The 14,674-nt window shown below is 33.6% G+C and overlaps 1 protein-coding gene across 2 annotated transcripts; it reads right to left on the reverse strand.

Moving 5' to 3' along the window:
• Window positions 2,744-14,422, reverse strand: LOC109831840 (epoxide hydrolase A-like). 2 transcript variants are annotated; one of them, XM_020399296.1, is made up of 4 exons: window positions 13,920-14,408; window positions 4,536-4,718; window positions 3,780-4,015; window positions 2,744-3,255 (listed from the first exon to the last, which is right to left on the reverse strand). In XM_020399296.1, exons 1-4 carry the CDS (start codon window positions 14,199-14,201, stop codon window positions 3,006-3,008), a joined length of 951 nt encoding a protein of 316 aa, XP_020254885.1. In that variant the 5' UTR covers window positions 14,202-14,408; the 3' UTR covers window positions 2,744-3,005. The 2 variants fall into 2 exon arrangements, with proteins under 2 accessions (XP_020254885.1, XP_020254886.1); XM_020399297.1 differs by having other exon boundaries at window positions 3,105-3,293; window positions 13,920-14,422.

A 14,674-nucleotide genomic window follows, 5' to 3' on the forward strand; every position in this document is an offset into this window, starting at 1 on the left:
GAGTCCCATGGCTTACACCGCGCCAATAGGCACGCGAGCCGGGGGCGTGATAAATTGTATTAGAGCAATTTGCCAACCGGAGGTGTAGAACTAGGTGCTACATGGGGCTAAGTGGTGCACTGCGCTGTGGGAGCCACCTCTAGATCCCGTAGGAGCCACATCTAGAGCCCACGTGGCCTAGTAGTGATACCGGGATTGTTGGCCTCTTTGTTTTGATGATGTTTAACAAACAATTTACCACTAATACTGTTTGTCTAGTATTCGTGTTTCCTTATTTATTGTAGACAAACAATATGTTGGAGGACGGATGGATTGCGCTATAACGATCATATCAAATGGAGGTTGGCGGATATAGTGGTTGAAGCAATGCACATTTAAGTTGAAGATCCAAGTTCAAGCTTCATCCGCGAATTTACCAAATCAAGCTTATTGAAGATCAAGATTGCTTGGGTAATTTAGTTTAGGTTTTATATTATGTGTATTAATTAGTACTTTAAGCTCAATCATATACACACATACACATTTTGGTTTTATATATATATATATATATAGTTATATATATACATATATGTTTTGGTTTGATACTTTTTAAGTTTCAATATGAAACAATTGAATATAATTTCAAAACATGGTTACGTTTCATACTTACATGCATATATATGATTTCATCAATATCAATTTTATTTAGTCCAATGAAATCATGTTTTAGTGCATTATATGTGTATTTTGATAAAATACTATATTCATTGTTTATAGACTTCATAACAATAGTTTACATCTTTCTTCAAGTCTATAAAATTATTTTGTATTGTTTCAAAACATGGTTAAGCTAAAATGTCAAAACTCATATGTTCACATTTTTATGTTTTGGAATATTTTGAAAAATAATGATATTTTTCATCTGAGAGGTTCTTTCTAAAAACCAGTTTTTATAGCATGTGTATTATCATGTCTACAATCATTTCCCAAAGTTTTATATTTTTTGGAATTTATTTGATATTTTTAAACAGGGTTTTAAAATCAGAAAACTGTTTATAAACCTGCTATTTCATGTATCAGTTCGCGGTCGACCGTCACGGTCGACCGCGCCTATGTTTTTCCCTCAGGAGGCAGCAGAAACTTTCACAATCGACCGTGGCGGTCGACCGTCTGTTCGTAAGTTTTCACGGTCGACCGCCACGTCGTTGGGTTCCAACGGCTAGTTTCTGAGCTGTTTTCTCTTGGGCTTTTTGGTCATTTTGATTGGGTTTTTGCTGAAGTTTTGAGTGGGTATAAATACCTCATTGATCTCATCTTTCATAACAACCCAAGAAGTTTTTAAACAAGAGTTTAACAAGGGTTTAAGTTTGTTTAAAGTTTGGTTTTAAGTTTGTTTAAGGGTTTGGTTTGTGAAGAATTCCACAAGAGGAAGTGGAGATCAATTCATTGATATTTGAGCTTCAATCCATCTCTCTCTCTCTCTCTTGTCATTTATTGGAGAAGTTTTCTAAACTCTATCTAGCTTTACATTTTGTATTGTTTGATTATCATTCTATTAAGCTAGTATTTATATTTGAGTTTATTTTGATTTGATTTGATTTCACTCATTGTTTACACACACCCACTTGAGCTTATTGTATTTTCATACATAGTATATTTGGGTTGGTGAGAGTTATAACAATTGAGTGTGAGCTTTAATTGAGTTCTCGCCTTGTATTAGAGAACAAATCATTTGTTGTTATTGTGAGGTGTGGAGTGTAAACGTTGATCGGTGAACGTTGAAAACCGACATTGTGAGTGTTTGTGAACGTTGATCGGTGAGCGTTGAAAACCGATATTATGAGGTGTAAACGTTATTCGGGTGAGCATAGAAAACCCGGTTGTGATAGTGGATTTCTCCTAGGGAGTGGGGATTGGAGACGTAGGACGGAAGGTCCGAACTCCGTGATCATATCGTGCGTTTGAGTTAGCTTTGGCGTTCTATTTGTGCTTAGTGTTTATTCATTCTTATCGACATTGTCTATTGCCCTATCACATTTATAGATTGTTTATTTCACTCTTGTGTTAGTTTATATATCCTTGCATATATTTCACTATATTATCTCATTGCTAGGATATTGTTCTTTGGTTATATTGCTCATTCTTGTTTATAACATGTTGTATATCTATCTTGCAAGAATAACTTGTTAATTAGTTTTAATTGGTATAAAATCGGATTAGATTAGCATAAGACCCTAATCACCCCCTAGGGTCTAACAAGGATGTGCCGATTGTCATTGTCGCGACGAGGACGTCACATACGTAAGATGGGCTAATTGTGATAGATACCCATAAATAGTTTAGTCCCACATCAATGGGTGACTAAAAAAGACAATTGAATGGTTTATAAAGTAAAAGCATGGGGTTCAAGTGTATCATTGACTAGTCAATTTTAGTAGTGTTTTCAGCCAAACAACACGCCACACTTAGTAAGTCCCAAAACTCATAGTGCGCCACCAGGCACGCATGCTCGGGGCGTGAGATTACTAGTTCATTTCAAGTTTCAACTATCTTCCTAAAGCCAATATCAATATGTGTTCTTGTGCATGATCTTTCTCCTCAAATGGAATAATTTTCTCTTAACTTAGATTTCCTAACTCGAATCTTGACTCTAAGAATCCTTCAGTTAGATTTAACTTGGTTCAGAAACTTAAGCTATAATAGCGCAGACTCATTTCTTGTCGAAGGAAAACTCACACGCTAGCATACAATATTACCTGACATATATCAGTATGATATATTCTGTTATTACCATATTGTGATAAGAAAGGTGACTTTGATCCCAGAGGGGATCAGCGTAATAAGTAGATTGGGAAAGATTCAGGATTACATGCGCTCCTTACTCCCAGCAAGTGTGGGACTAAAAAGAACTTTCAAACCAAATACACTAGCAGATTCATCAGCCCGATCGAATAAACCGAGAATTCATTTATTGATAAACCAAAGTCGATCGGTTTTAAGTACTTCATTTGGCGACGATGACGGATTCAAAACTTTTGAATGAAATCATAGATGTGTTGAGTTACTTCATGAGGATTTTCTTGGTTGATCCAGTGCGCGACTCCAGGCATCACGACCACCTCCTCAAGCAAAGGAACATCTTGCTTGAATCCACCCTTGTGTATGTAGTCTTGGATACCGGGATAATAGTGATACACCAAATCGACATCACCGACGATGAACTTGGTTGGTACTGTGACCTGACTCCCTGTCCATGGCTCCGTCAGCTCCCAGTTTCTGTCATCCACAATGTGAGAGGTTGTTGATCTGATTCACTGTAAAAGGGATGCTTGTGGATGAAGCTAGAGTCATTGGTATCTATAGGGTATAGGATAAAATATAGTAGGCAATATGTTAAACATAGTAGAGCATGTATCTCCCAAATCCGTGTCTCTTGTATTTGCTAGTGCATATACCTATATTTGGTAGTGCATACATATTGTTATTGAGATTTTCTTTATTAAGTCTCTCATTGTGATCTGTAAATAAATGGACTTAACTTATGAATGAAATGTCAATAAAGATAAATCTAACAGTTGAAATCTCCTCTTTGATTAGTGGTTTCTTCCAGGTCAAGATATTGATCGAAGTGCCAAATACTTTTGTGTTGTTCTCTTTGCCTCCACTGGCTGTACTGATTATTTCTCTTGCGCTTCTTTGTGTTAAAATCTTGTGCTTAGGAATCTAACTGTTTGCGATAAACAATGTAAGAACATATTTACTGTATTCACTAAATTATGAAGTATTTGAAACAAACTTACAAGTCAAAATTTCGATAGTAGTTGATTGGCCCTGTAAAACCATTTTTCTCGAACTTGCTTGCATAATAGTCGATATCCTCTTCTGAGAGCCATGAAGGCAATGCAATTTGATCATCGGGCGAGACCCAACCTTCCTTGGGTATCATAAGAGGCCCTGGATCGCGAATTGCGAATAACTTTTTCATGACTAGTTTAGTGCCAATATGGGTGAATTGTTGTTCAATGTCCCCAGGTTCCTAGCACATCATAAAACTGATCACTTAGCGGAATGAACTCAACATTAGAATCATAATAAGAGGATATCATGTTTATCATAGAAAAACATGATGACTTATACAAAGGGTTATTCGATTTGCTGCGACTGGAGGTGTTACAACTGCAATTACATGTACTTGGGTTTCAGCTATTTGTTTCACTGCAACTAATAAATTCAGGTGCAAAAAGACCTATAGCTATAGTCCCTGACTTATTCAGATTAAAACATGCAAGTTGCAGCAATCATATCCAACCCCAATGGAAATATTTTTTATAAAAAAAAAAATTGATATCTCAAAACAAACAGTTGCGACTGTAACAGCATTTACAAATAGTAAAATTTTAATAACTAAATCAAGCAACTGCAACTACAACTCTAAGTGGCGACAATCGTGGCAAGTAGCATTACATTGCAATTACAATTGCAGTGAACCAAACGACCTTCAGGATTGCGATATACGAAAATAATTTGAAGAGTCAACGATGGGGAACAAGTTATACCTGAAATCTGCTGACATAGAAATCGTCCCCATAAAGAGACCTCAAGAAGTCTGTAAATTTTATGGTAGGGTTCCGAGGGAGGAAAGGCACACTGAGGTTCACCAAAGCCTTCACTTTGTCTGGCCTGAACATGCACAAATGCCATGCCACAAGTGCACCCCAATCATGGCCAACCACAAACACCTTCACAATTGCAAAGGAAATTTTGTTGTCATTGTGAAACAATTTACATAAAGACAGAGCAGTATCTTTAAATATATATATATATATATATATATAGAATCTAGTTAGGTTGAAGTGCTCTTAAATAAATAAAAAAATTGAAGGCAAAAGTAATTTATTATCACATGATTCACGTGATATTTCAAACTATTAGGAGAATAACATCGTCTGGGTGATGTAATTGCCAATAATTACATTCCCATATATAGAGCTGTCCATTTGCTAAAGGCCCGGGCCCGGCCCGGACCCGATCCAGTGCTCGCCCGGAACACCCGGGCCCACCCGGTCTACGGGCTCGGGCCGGCCCTTCGCGTCGGCGCACCACGCCGGGCCGGCCCGACCATAGAAAATGCCGTGGCTGGGTCGGGCGCGCATGCCGTACCAAAATGGTCCGTTCGGACCGCGCTCCATCGCTCCCCCTGGCAGATCAACCCGGTCTGCCGCTGGATTTTTTCTCTGCTCCCCCGGCCCCGGTTTCTATTCGATGGGACGTACCATAACAGCTAAATTTATTTTTTTACCAAAATACCCCAAAAAGGTCAAAAAGGCTAACATTTGAGGGTATTTTGGTCATTTACCTATGGGGCTGCCTCTATAAATAGAGAGGGTTTTCATTTGTTTTCCTCATCCAAAACACATCTACTTCTCCCTAATACTCTCTAATACTCACTTTTGCTCTCTAATTCTTCAATCAAATGGCTTCCTCCTCTGATTATGAAGAGCAAATTCCAACTCCCGATGTTGAAATGAGTCCTAATACTCCTAGTACAGGAGCTACAGCTACTCATACTCCTACCGATATTGATCACGAATCCGGTGGCGATGATTCTACACAAAGAGCTCCTAAAAGGCCGAGATCCGATGTGTGGAACTTCTTCGAGAAGATAGAAGTCACCAGGGATCAACGCGGTAGGCTTCTCACCCAAAAGGCTAAGTGTGCGTTGTGCGACCATATTTTCCAAGCTCATCATAAAAGCGACACCAACCACTTCAAACGCTATTTAGAGAAACACAACAAAGGTCAAGCAACACCTCAAGTTGATATTCGAAAATCTTTACTCTCTCAATCCCCATCTTCCGGTAGTCTTAGTAGTTGGAACTATGATGCAATCCGAGCCAGGAAATGCGTCATTAGGTTTATTATTCTTAAAAATATTCTTTTTAAATTAGTAGAAGATGATGAATTTAAAGATTTATTTACAGATGGTTTTTATCTCGTATTTAAAAAATTTTCTCGTCAAACTTATCAACGTGATATTTTAAAATATTATCACGAGGAACAAGCAAAAATACTTTTTTATTTTTAAAGTTTAAACTGTAAAATTTTTTAACTTCTGAAATTTGGACATCTAGAGCATAAAATGGTTATTTATGTATCATAGCACACTAGACTTATGATGCTACTATGTTATTATCTGATTGTTATTATCCAACTATTATTCAAGCTGTTTTACAAGTTTTAAATATTCAAAAAAAGTTAATAATTATTGTATGGATAATTATTTTAGAAATATGATTTTTTTAATGAAAAGTAAATTTAATAAGTATTTTAGGCCTATTTCTATTATTTTTTGTTTAGGGTTTTTATTGATCCATGTTTGAAGGACATTAGTCTTCGAAGTTTGCTAAATTCTTTGTATGATAACATGCTAAGAGACAATGATGATGGTCAAACTATTACTGCTTTACTCATCATAATACTATTAAAATTTATTTTTAAAGATTACACGATGAGTATGCAGCTAGATATGATGTAAGTACATATCAGTCTACAACTTTTGCTTCTACGAATTCAAGTCGGGGCAAAAGTATGAGTTTTGATAGGGAATTAATGATAGCTCAGCTAACTGGTGGATCTGGATCTGTATTATCAACGGAAGTTTCTAAAATTGAACAATATCTAATTGCATCGATCGGTAATGTGCCTACAAGATTGGTAGATTACGATAAGAAAATTCAAGGCATCAATCGGATGACTAGTATTAAAGATAAAATTAAAGAGTTGGGATTAGCAGATAGAGATAAAGAGTAAAGATTATTCACCAGTTTTAGTTTATAATTTTTATTTCTTAGCTAAAAATTTATGATAAATTATTTTTAAAAAAAGTTACAAATGGTAGTGATATAGATGAGTATGTGCTAACCTAATTGGGATGTATTCATCTATTGTGATGCGGCGAATTCTAAAATAAATTTATAATTGTTAGTGATTAACTGATTATTAATAAAGAATTTATTTTTATCATTTTAATTTCTATGATGTTTTGTATTTGTAAATTATATATTTACAAGTGATTAGTAATATGATTGTTTTTATCAAAATTTCGTTTAATTTTTTGCTATGTATAAATAATGTACTCTTGAAATTTTTAAAGAAAAAGAAAAAAACTGGCCTAGCCCGGTGCTCAGCTCGCTCAGCCCCGGGCCGGTCCGGTGCCCTACCCGTTCAGGCCTAAGCCAACTAGGTCTGGGTCCGGGCTCCGATTTTGCCTGGCCTGGGCCCGGTTTGTCGGGTCGGGCCGACCCGTTTGAATAGGCTTACCCATATATTAAAAGGTCAAAATTATCAGATTGATATATTTTGTTAACCCTTAGTGACACATTGGTATCATTTCTTACTCTAGCAACAATTTGATATATTATGTAGACTACGCCCCCCCTAAAAAAAAACTCTATTTTCTTTCTTTTTCTCTACTCTTATGAGGGAGGAGATGAATCTTTCAAATTTTGTAGAAATTCTCTTTGTGCATAGTGTTATTTAATTGGTTCAAATTGTTGATTTAGCTGTAATGTGGTTGATTTGTGTAAATTAGGGCTTTTCATTCCATTAAGCCATTAGTTTGCTTCTTCCATACTTTTACTTGAGCTTGACCTTGAGCAAGAGCTTGAGGATAAAGAATATAACTCCAATTTCAGTTGCCCTAATCAATTTAATGCCAAGAGGAAGAAAAAACAATAATTCTCAATTAGGACCCTAATTTTAAGCCCTAATGTTAGAAAAACCTCTTTTAGCAATTTAATTGATCCTAACTACCACCACTTTAGCAGCTACGTAGGCCATACGTGAGAATCATACAACTCAATTTTGCCAGAATTTTAGCTTCGGCCAAAATGTAGGCTAATTTATCACCGTTGTCTACATAATATATCAAGTTGTCGTCGGTGTAAAAAAATATGTCAATGTGCCACTAAGGATCAATAAAATATACCAATCTGTTAATTTTGCCATATTAAAAGGGTGGTATCTTCAGTTAATCTAAAAATAATTACAATTTTGAGAAACAGAAGGCAAGTATATCCCAATCATGAAATTAAGGGAAAATTGTGTCAATGCCCCAAAAGTAAAACCTTCATATGCTGCAGCCCTTCCACTTTTTTCCCATGTGGTTCAGCCACAAGAAATTATTGGCCTTCTTGTTTTGATGATGATTTAACAAACAATCTACATCTAATATTGTTTGTCTAGTATTTGTATTTTGTTATTTATTATAGACAAACAATATGTTAGAGGATGAATGGAATTGCGCATTCACGATCATATCCAATGGAGGTTAGCGAAATTGTATAGTGAAGCCTACGCAATTCAAATTAAAGATCCAAGTTCTAACTTCATCCGCAAGTGTACCAAGTTGAGCTACATCGAAGATCAATCAAACTTAGGTATATTTAGTTTAGGTTTTATATTATGTGTGTTAGTACTTTAAGCTCAATCATATATACACACGCATATTTGGTTTTTATATATATAGTTATATATATACACAAGTTTTGGTTTATGGACTTAACAATCATTATATACATATTTCATTAAGTCTATAAAATTATTTCATAGGGTTTCAAAACATTGTTTATGTCAAAACATCAAATTTCATGTATATCACATTTTTATATTTTGGACACACTTGCAAAATACATGAGTTTTCACAAATAAGAAATTCAATTTGAGAAATTCTTTTTCTGACATGTTCAATTTCATGTTTATAAATGTTTTTCAAAGTTTTATCAATTTTGGAATTAATTTGTTATGTTTATTTGAATTTACAAAATCAAGTTTTAAATAAGCTCATGTTCGTGCATATGTTCGTGCATGTTTTTACAAAACAGATGCGTTTTCACAATTGGGAAATACGATTTAAAAAATTTCTTCGTTTACATGTTTATTATCATATATACAAACATTTTTCCAAGTTTTACTAATTTTGGAGTTGTTTTGTTATGTTCAATTGAATTTACAAAACCAAGTTTTTAGCAGTTTTTTTAGAAACTGTATATCTATGTTTAAACAGTTATTTATCTCAACTGGTAAATGATATTTTAGAAATTCTTTCTCTAACATGTTTATCTACATGTCTAGAATCTTCCTTCAAAATTTCATAATTTTTGGAGTTGATTTACTATTTTTAATTGATTTTATAAAGTCAGATATACAAAATTCTAGAATCTGTCAAAAACAGAAACTATCTGTGAACAGTACTCTCGATCGTGCTACAGTATAGTCGACCACCATTACTGTAGCGGTCAACCATTGCACAGTAATGATAACATCTGTTTTTTATTTTTAATGGGTTTTTGGGATTTTTTGGGTTGTTTTCTTCTTCCCTATATATACCCCTTTTTCATAACTATTTTCTACAACCAAGAGATGTTTTAAAAGAGTTTAATAAGGATTTAAGCTTGTTTTGTGTTTGTTTAAAAGAGTGTTTAAGAGTTTGTTTGTGAAAAAAATTTACAAGAGTTTGAGGAGATCATCAATCTTGTTTGGGCTTCAATCTACATCCCTCCACTCTTGTTTTAGAGAAGTTTTCTTAAACTCTTTATCTAGCTTATTTATGCTTAACTTGTGATATTTATTTTGCTAGATTAAATTAAGTTTAGACTTGTTTTGATTTATCTCTTTGTTCACACACAACCTATTGAGCTTATTGTATTTATATTCATAGTATAATTTAGGGTTGTGGGTTTGTGACTAAGAGTTGTGCTTAATTGAGTTCTTATTTATATTCATAGTATAATTTAGGGTTGTGGGTTTGTGACTAAGAGTTGTGCTTAATTGAGTTCTCACAATGTTTAGAGAACAATCATTTGATTTGTGAGCTTTGAATTGTGAAGTTTTCGGTGAACTAGAAAACCGAGTGTGAGGTGTGGACGTTGATCGGTGAGCGTTGAAAACCGACATTATGAGGTGTAAACGTTATTCGGGTAACCGTAGAAAACCCGGTTATGATAGTGGATTTCTCCCCGGGAGTGGAGAGCGGAGACGTAGGACGGAAGGTCCGAACTCCGTGATCGTATTGTGTGTTTGTATTGTTTATTTGCACACTATCACTCTTGTTTTGTTTATGTTTATTTCACCCTTGTGTTAAGTTGTATATCCTCGCATATATCTCATAGTATATCTCATTGCTAGGATATTTTCCTTTGTTCATATTGTATATTCTTGCTCATATCATATTGTATATCTATCTTGCAAGAATAATATTTAAATTAGTTTTAATTGGCATAAAATCGGATTAGATTAGCATAAGACCCTAATCACCCCCCTCCCCTCTAGGGTCTAACAGAAATATCACATCATGTGCTACATCCCCTTTTTATGTAATTATCATGCCAACTAAGCACAAAGAGAGAGAAACAAACATAAAAGCCCAAAATACTCTTATTTCCTCCTCCCTCTTTGTTCTCTCCAGATCTATCATGTTAGGTCTAGTTTGATTCATGTTAAGTCTAATTTAATTTTTTTTAAGTCTAATTTAAATCATGTTAAGTCTAATTTAATGTTTTAGGTCTAAAAATAAGTTGAATTTAGAGTTAACATGAATCATGTTAAGTCTAATTTAACTGTTTTAAGTCTAATTTTATGTTAAGTCTAATTTGATTCATATTAAGTCCAGTTTGATTCAACTTAATTTAAGTCTAAAAATAAGTTGAAATAGACTTAACATGGAATCATGTTAAGTCTATTTCAACTTATTTTAAGTCTAATTTTATGTTAAGTCCAATTTTACTTCATGTTAAAGCCAATTTGATTCATGTTAAATCTAATATAGTTCCTTTTAAGTCTAATTTTAATCCAGTTTAGTGCTAAGTCCAGTTTAGTTCATGTTAAGTCCAGTTTCATTCGTATTAAATCCAGTTTGATTCGTGTTAAGTCCAATTTGGTTCATGTTAAGTCCACTTTAAATCATTTTTAGTCTAATCTAAATCGTTTTAAATCTAATTTAAATCTTGTTAAGTCTAAATTAAATCATTTTAAATCTAATTTAAATTGGACGTGACATAAAATTAGACTTAAAATAAAATGAATAGACTTAACATGGATTATATGTTAAATCTAATTCGGGTCATATTAAGTCCAATCCGGTTAATGTTAAGTCTAATTTAAATCATGTTAAGTCCAATTCGGTTCATGTTAAGTCCAATTTCATTTTATGTTAAGTCCAACCTAAATCATGTTAAGTTGTGACACCCCCACACTTTAGTCCCACATAGACTAGTGTGAAGAAATACTAGTGGTTTATAAAGAGAAAAGCCTAAGGCCCAAGAACAACTAGTACTTACATTTTAGCACTTGACATTAGCCAATATCGAGTTGCTCCCGGTGGGTCCTATGGCTTGCACGCGCCAGCGGGCCCGTGGGCCAAGGGCGTGATATAAGTCCAATTTGGTTCATGTTAAGTCCAATTTGGTTTATATTAAGTCTAATTTAAATCATACTAAGTCTAATTCAACTAGTTTTAAGTCTAATTTTATGTTAAATCCAATTTAGTTCATGTTAAGTCTAATTTACTTCCTTTTAAGTCTAACTTAAATAATGTTATGTCTAATTCAACTTGTTTTAAGTCTAAAAACAAATTGAATTAGACTTAACATGAATCACATTAAGTCTAATTCAACTTCTTTTAAGTCTAATTTCATATTAAGTTCAATTTGATTCATGTTAAATCTAATTTGGTTCATGTTAAGTCTAATTCGATTCATGTTAAATCTAATTTAGTTCTTTTTAAGTTTAATTTATATCATCTTGTGTCTAATTTAATTTATTTTAAGTCTAAAAACAAGTTGAATTACACTTAACATGAATCATGTCAAGTCTATTTCTACTTATTTTAAGTTTAATTTCAATCATGTTAAATTCCTTTTTAAGTCTAATTTAAATCATGTTAAGTCTAATTCAACTTTTTAATTAAGTCTAATTTCATATTAAGTCCAATTAAAATATAATTAAAATAAGTTAAATTAGACATAACATGATTTAAATTAATCTTAAAAGGAATTAAATTAGACTTAACATGAATTAAATTGGACTTAACATGAAATTAGACTAAAAACAAGTTGAATTAGACTTAACATGAATTAAATTAGACTTAAAACAAGTTGAATTAAACATAACATGATTTAAATTAGACTTAAAAGGAATTAAGTTAGACTTAACATGAATTAAATTGAACTTAATATGAAATTAGACTTTCATGTTAAGTCTAATTCAACTTGCTTTTAGAGTTAACATGAAAGAATAGAAGAGATAAGGGCATTTTGGGGTTTTTTATTTTTTATTCTCTCTATGCTTAGTTGGCAGGTAATAATTGCTAAAGAATGGCTACAGAACATATATCTCTAATTTAAGGGCTCAAACGCATGGGAAAAAGTCAAAGGGGTTGCAGCACATGAAGTTTTGGCTTTTGGGGGCATTGACACAATTTTCGCTAAAATCGATGTCCAATAACATACAAATGCAAAAATTACTGCCTGACAATGTACATAAAAGAAAAAAAAAGTCAGGGTATCACACAAATGACACAGTCCTCCGTGCATACAAGATATCATATCACATAGATCTGGCTATATTTTACACTAGTTGTTAGCTACCTAATACAACTCTCCTCGTTTATCCTGACTTGAAACAAGCATATATATATAATATATATATATATATAATTTATATATATTAATAGTATCATATATATAATATATATTATATAGGATTGAAAACTATCGTAGTCACTTAAGTGGTAGGGATAAGTGTGTCACCAATTTTTATACACTTGCATATTGCCTAGGGATCCTTGTATATATAAAAAATATTTATATTAATAAATGATGGTAGAAACTTTAGTGCATAAATAAGTTGATAGCAGTCTTGCTAATATATATATTATATATAGTATATATATATATATATATATATATATATATTTATATATATATATATTATTATATATATATATATTATATATATATATATCCATATATATATAAGATTATGGTATCATATGTCATATGAGAGGATTTCTATATCAATTGATGTGCACAATTCTCCACCAATGTGAATAACAGTAGGAGAGGAATGCCTCATAATACATTGGTGGAGATTTGTGCACATCATTGGTATATGAGAGATCTGTCATATGAAATATGATACCCATTAATCTCTCTCTCTCTCTCTCTATATATATAACATATATGAATATATATATATGTATATATAAGTTAGATTAATATCTTGTCATAGGAGGAGATTTCCTCCTTGACGCCTTAAAATCACAATGATCGGCTGGACATTTGTGATGATCGCTCCCGTTGGAAATTAACTAACATATCTAAACCCACACACACAGTTTGGGGTGAAACGTCGTCGTTTGCCACATTATCCATACGTATCAATTTTACGGTTTTTGAATGATGAGAACTTTTCACATGGTGATGGAGGGTAAACGACTGACGGATTCACCCAAAACTTGGTATGCTGTTATGGGTTAGAAATATGAGATCAATTTAACGGAGGCGGATCATCCACAATGTCGCTTAATTCATGTGGATTTAGAGGCTGTCAGGAGGAAATCCTCCTATGACAAGGTATACCCATTAAGTATATATATATAATATACTATAATATATTATATATATATTATTAATATATATTATATATATAATAATATATGGGTATGCTTGGTACCAAGCATAAATTTTGTGCTTAGTAGTGATGTATCACATCCCCATCTACTCATTACCCATGTGAATGTGGTCCTACATTTGAATGAGTGAAGAGAGATGTGACACCTCACTACTAAGCATAACTTTTTATGCTTGGTACTAAGCATACCCATATTTCTCTCATATATATATATATAACATAAAAGCACGATACACTACGCCCGAACTTACTTTATCCTGACCAAGCGCATCAATAAGAGCAACAAGATCACCAACAAGATGAAAAATGCTGTAAGCAGCAACCACACTAGGGTTATCACTGTCCCCGTAGCCTCGAAGATCCGGCGCCACCGCCCGGTACCCTTTTCCGGCGAGGCCGAGGATCTGATGGCGCCAAGAGTACCAGAGCTCTGGGAAGCCGTGGAGGAGGAGGACAGTGGGGCCCTCCCCTTTCTCTGCCACGTGGAGCTTGATCCCATTCACGTCCATTGTCTGGTGAACTATTCCTTCCATTTTTTGACCAGCTGAGTTGAGTTTGGAGATGAGAGTCTGGGTTTGTGATTTGTGATATGAGTTAGTGGGCAGGTTTTTGATGAATTTGTTTGATTCTTTTTGCCTTGGGATGATTGATCATGGTCTTCTTGTTGTGTGATTTGTTGTCTGTCTTTATGTACACTTGCTCTTGTCATGTTCAAAAGGGTTGGAAGAGAAATGATGCTGATACGTGTGGATAAGGATCAAGTTGTAAGGTGCATGTGAGGATCAAGAGTATAATATTTCACCTTATTTTTTTTAAGAGTAAACGGGGCCTAGTATTTTTTTTTTTTTTTTGGGTGCGCATTTCTTTTTTCTTAAAAACACTAAAAAATATTTATGACACTAATCATTCAATAATTAAAGACTTTTTTAGAGAAAAGAGCCATTTTTTCTTAAAAACACTAAAAAAGATTTATGACACTAATCATTCAATAATTAAAGATTTTTTT

Source organism: Asparagus officinalis, chromosome 2, assembly GCF_001876935.1.
Source record: "Asparagus officinalis chromosome 2, Aspof.V1, whole genome shotgun sequence".
NCBI classification, from domain to species: domain Eukaryota; kingdom Viridiplantae; phylum Streptophyta; class Magnoliopsida; order Asparagales; family Asparagaceae; genus Asparagus; species Asparagus officinalis.

Coding starts and splice junctions, on each gene's coding strand:
- LOC109831840 (XM_020399296.1), bottom strand. CDS start 14,201: ATGGAAGGAATAGTTCACCAGACAATGGACGTGAATGGGATCAAGCTC. Junction 4,719..13,919: donor ATGCGCTTGGTCAGGATAAA/GTAAGTTCGGGC, acceptor GCAATTGTGAAG/GTGTTTGTGGTTGGCCATGA. Junction 3,256..3,779: donor TACTATCGAAATTTTGACTT/GTAAGTTTGTTT, acceptor TGTGGATGACAG/AAACTGGGAGCTGACGGAGC.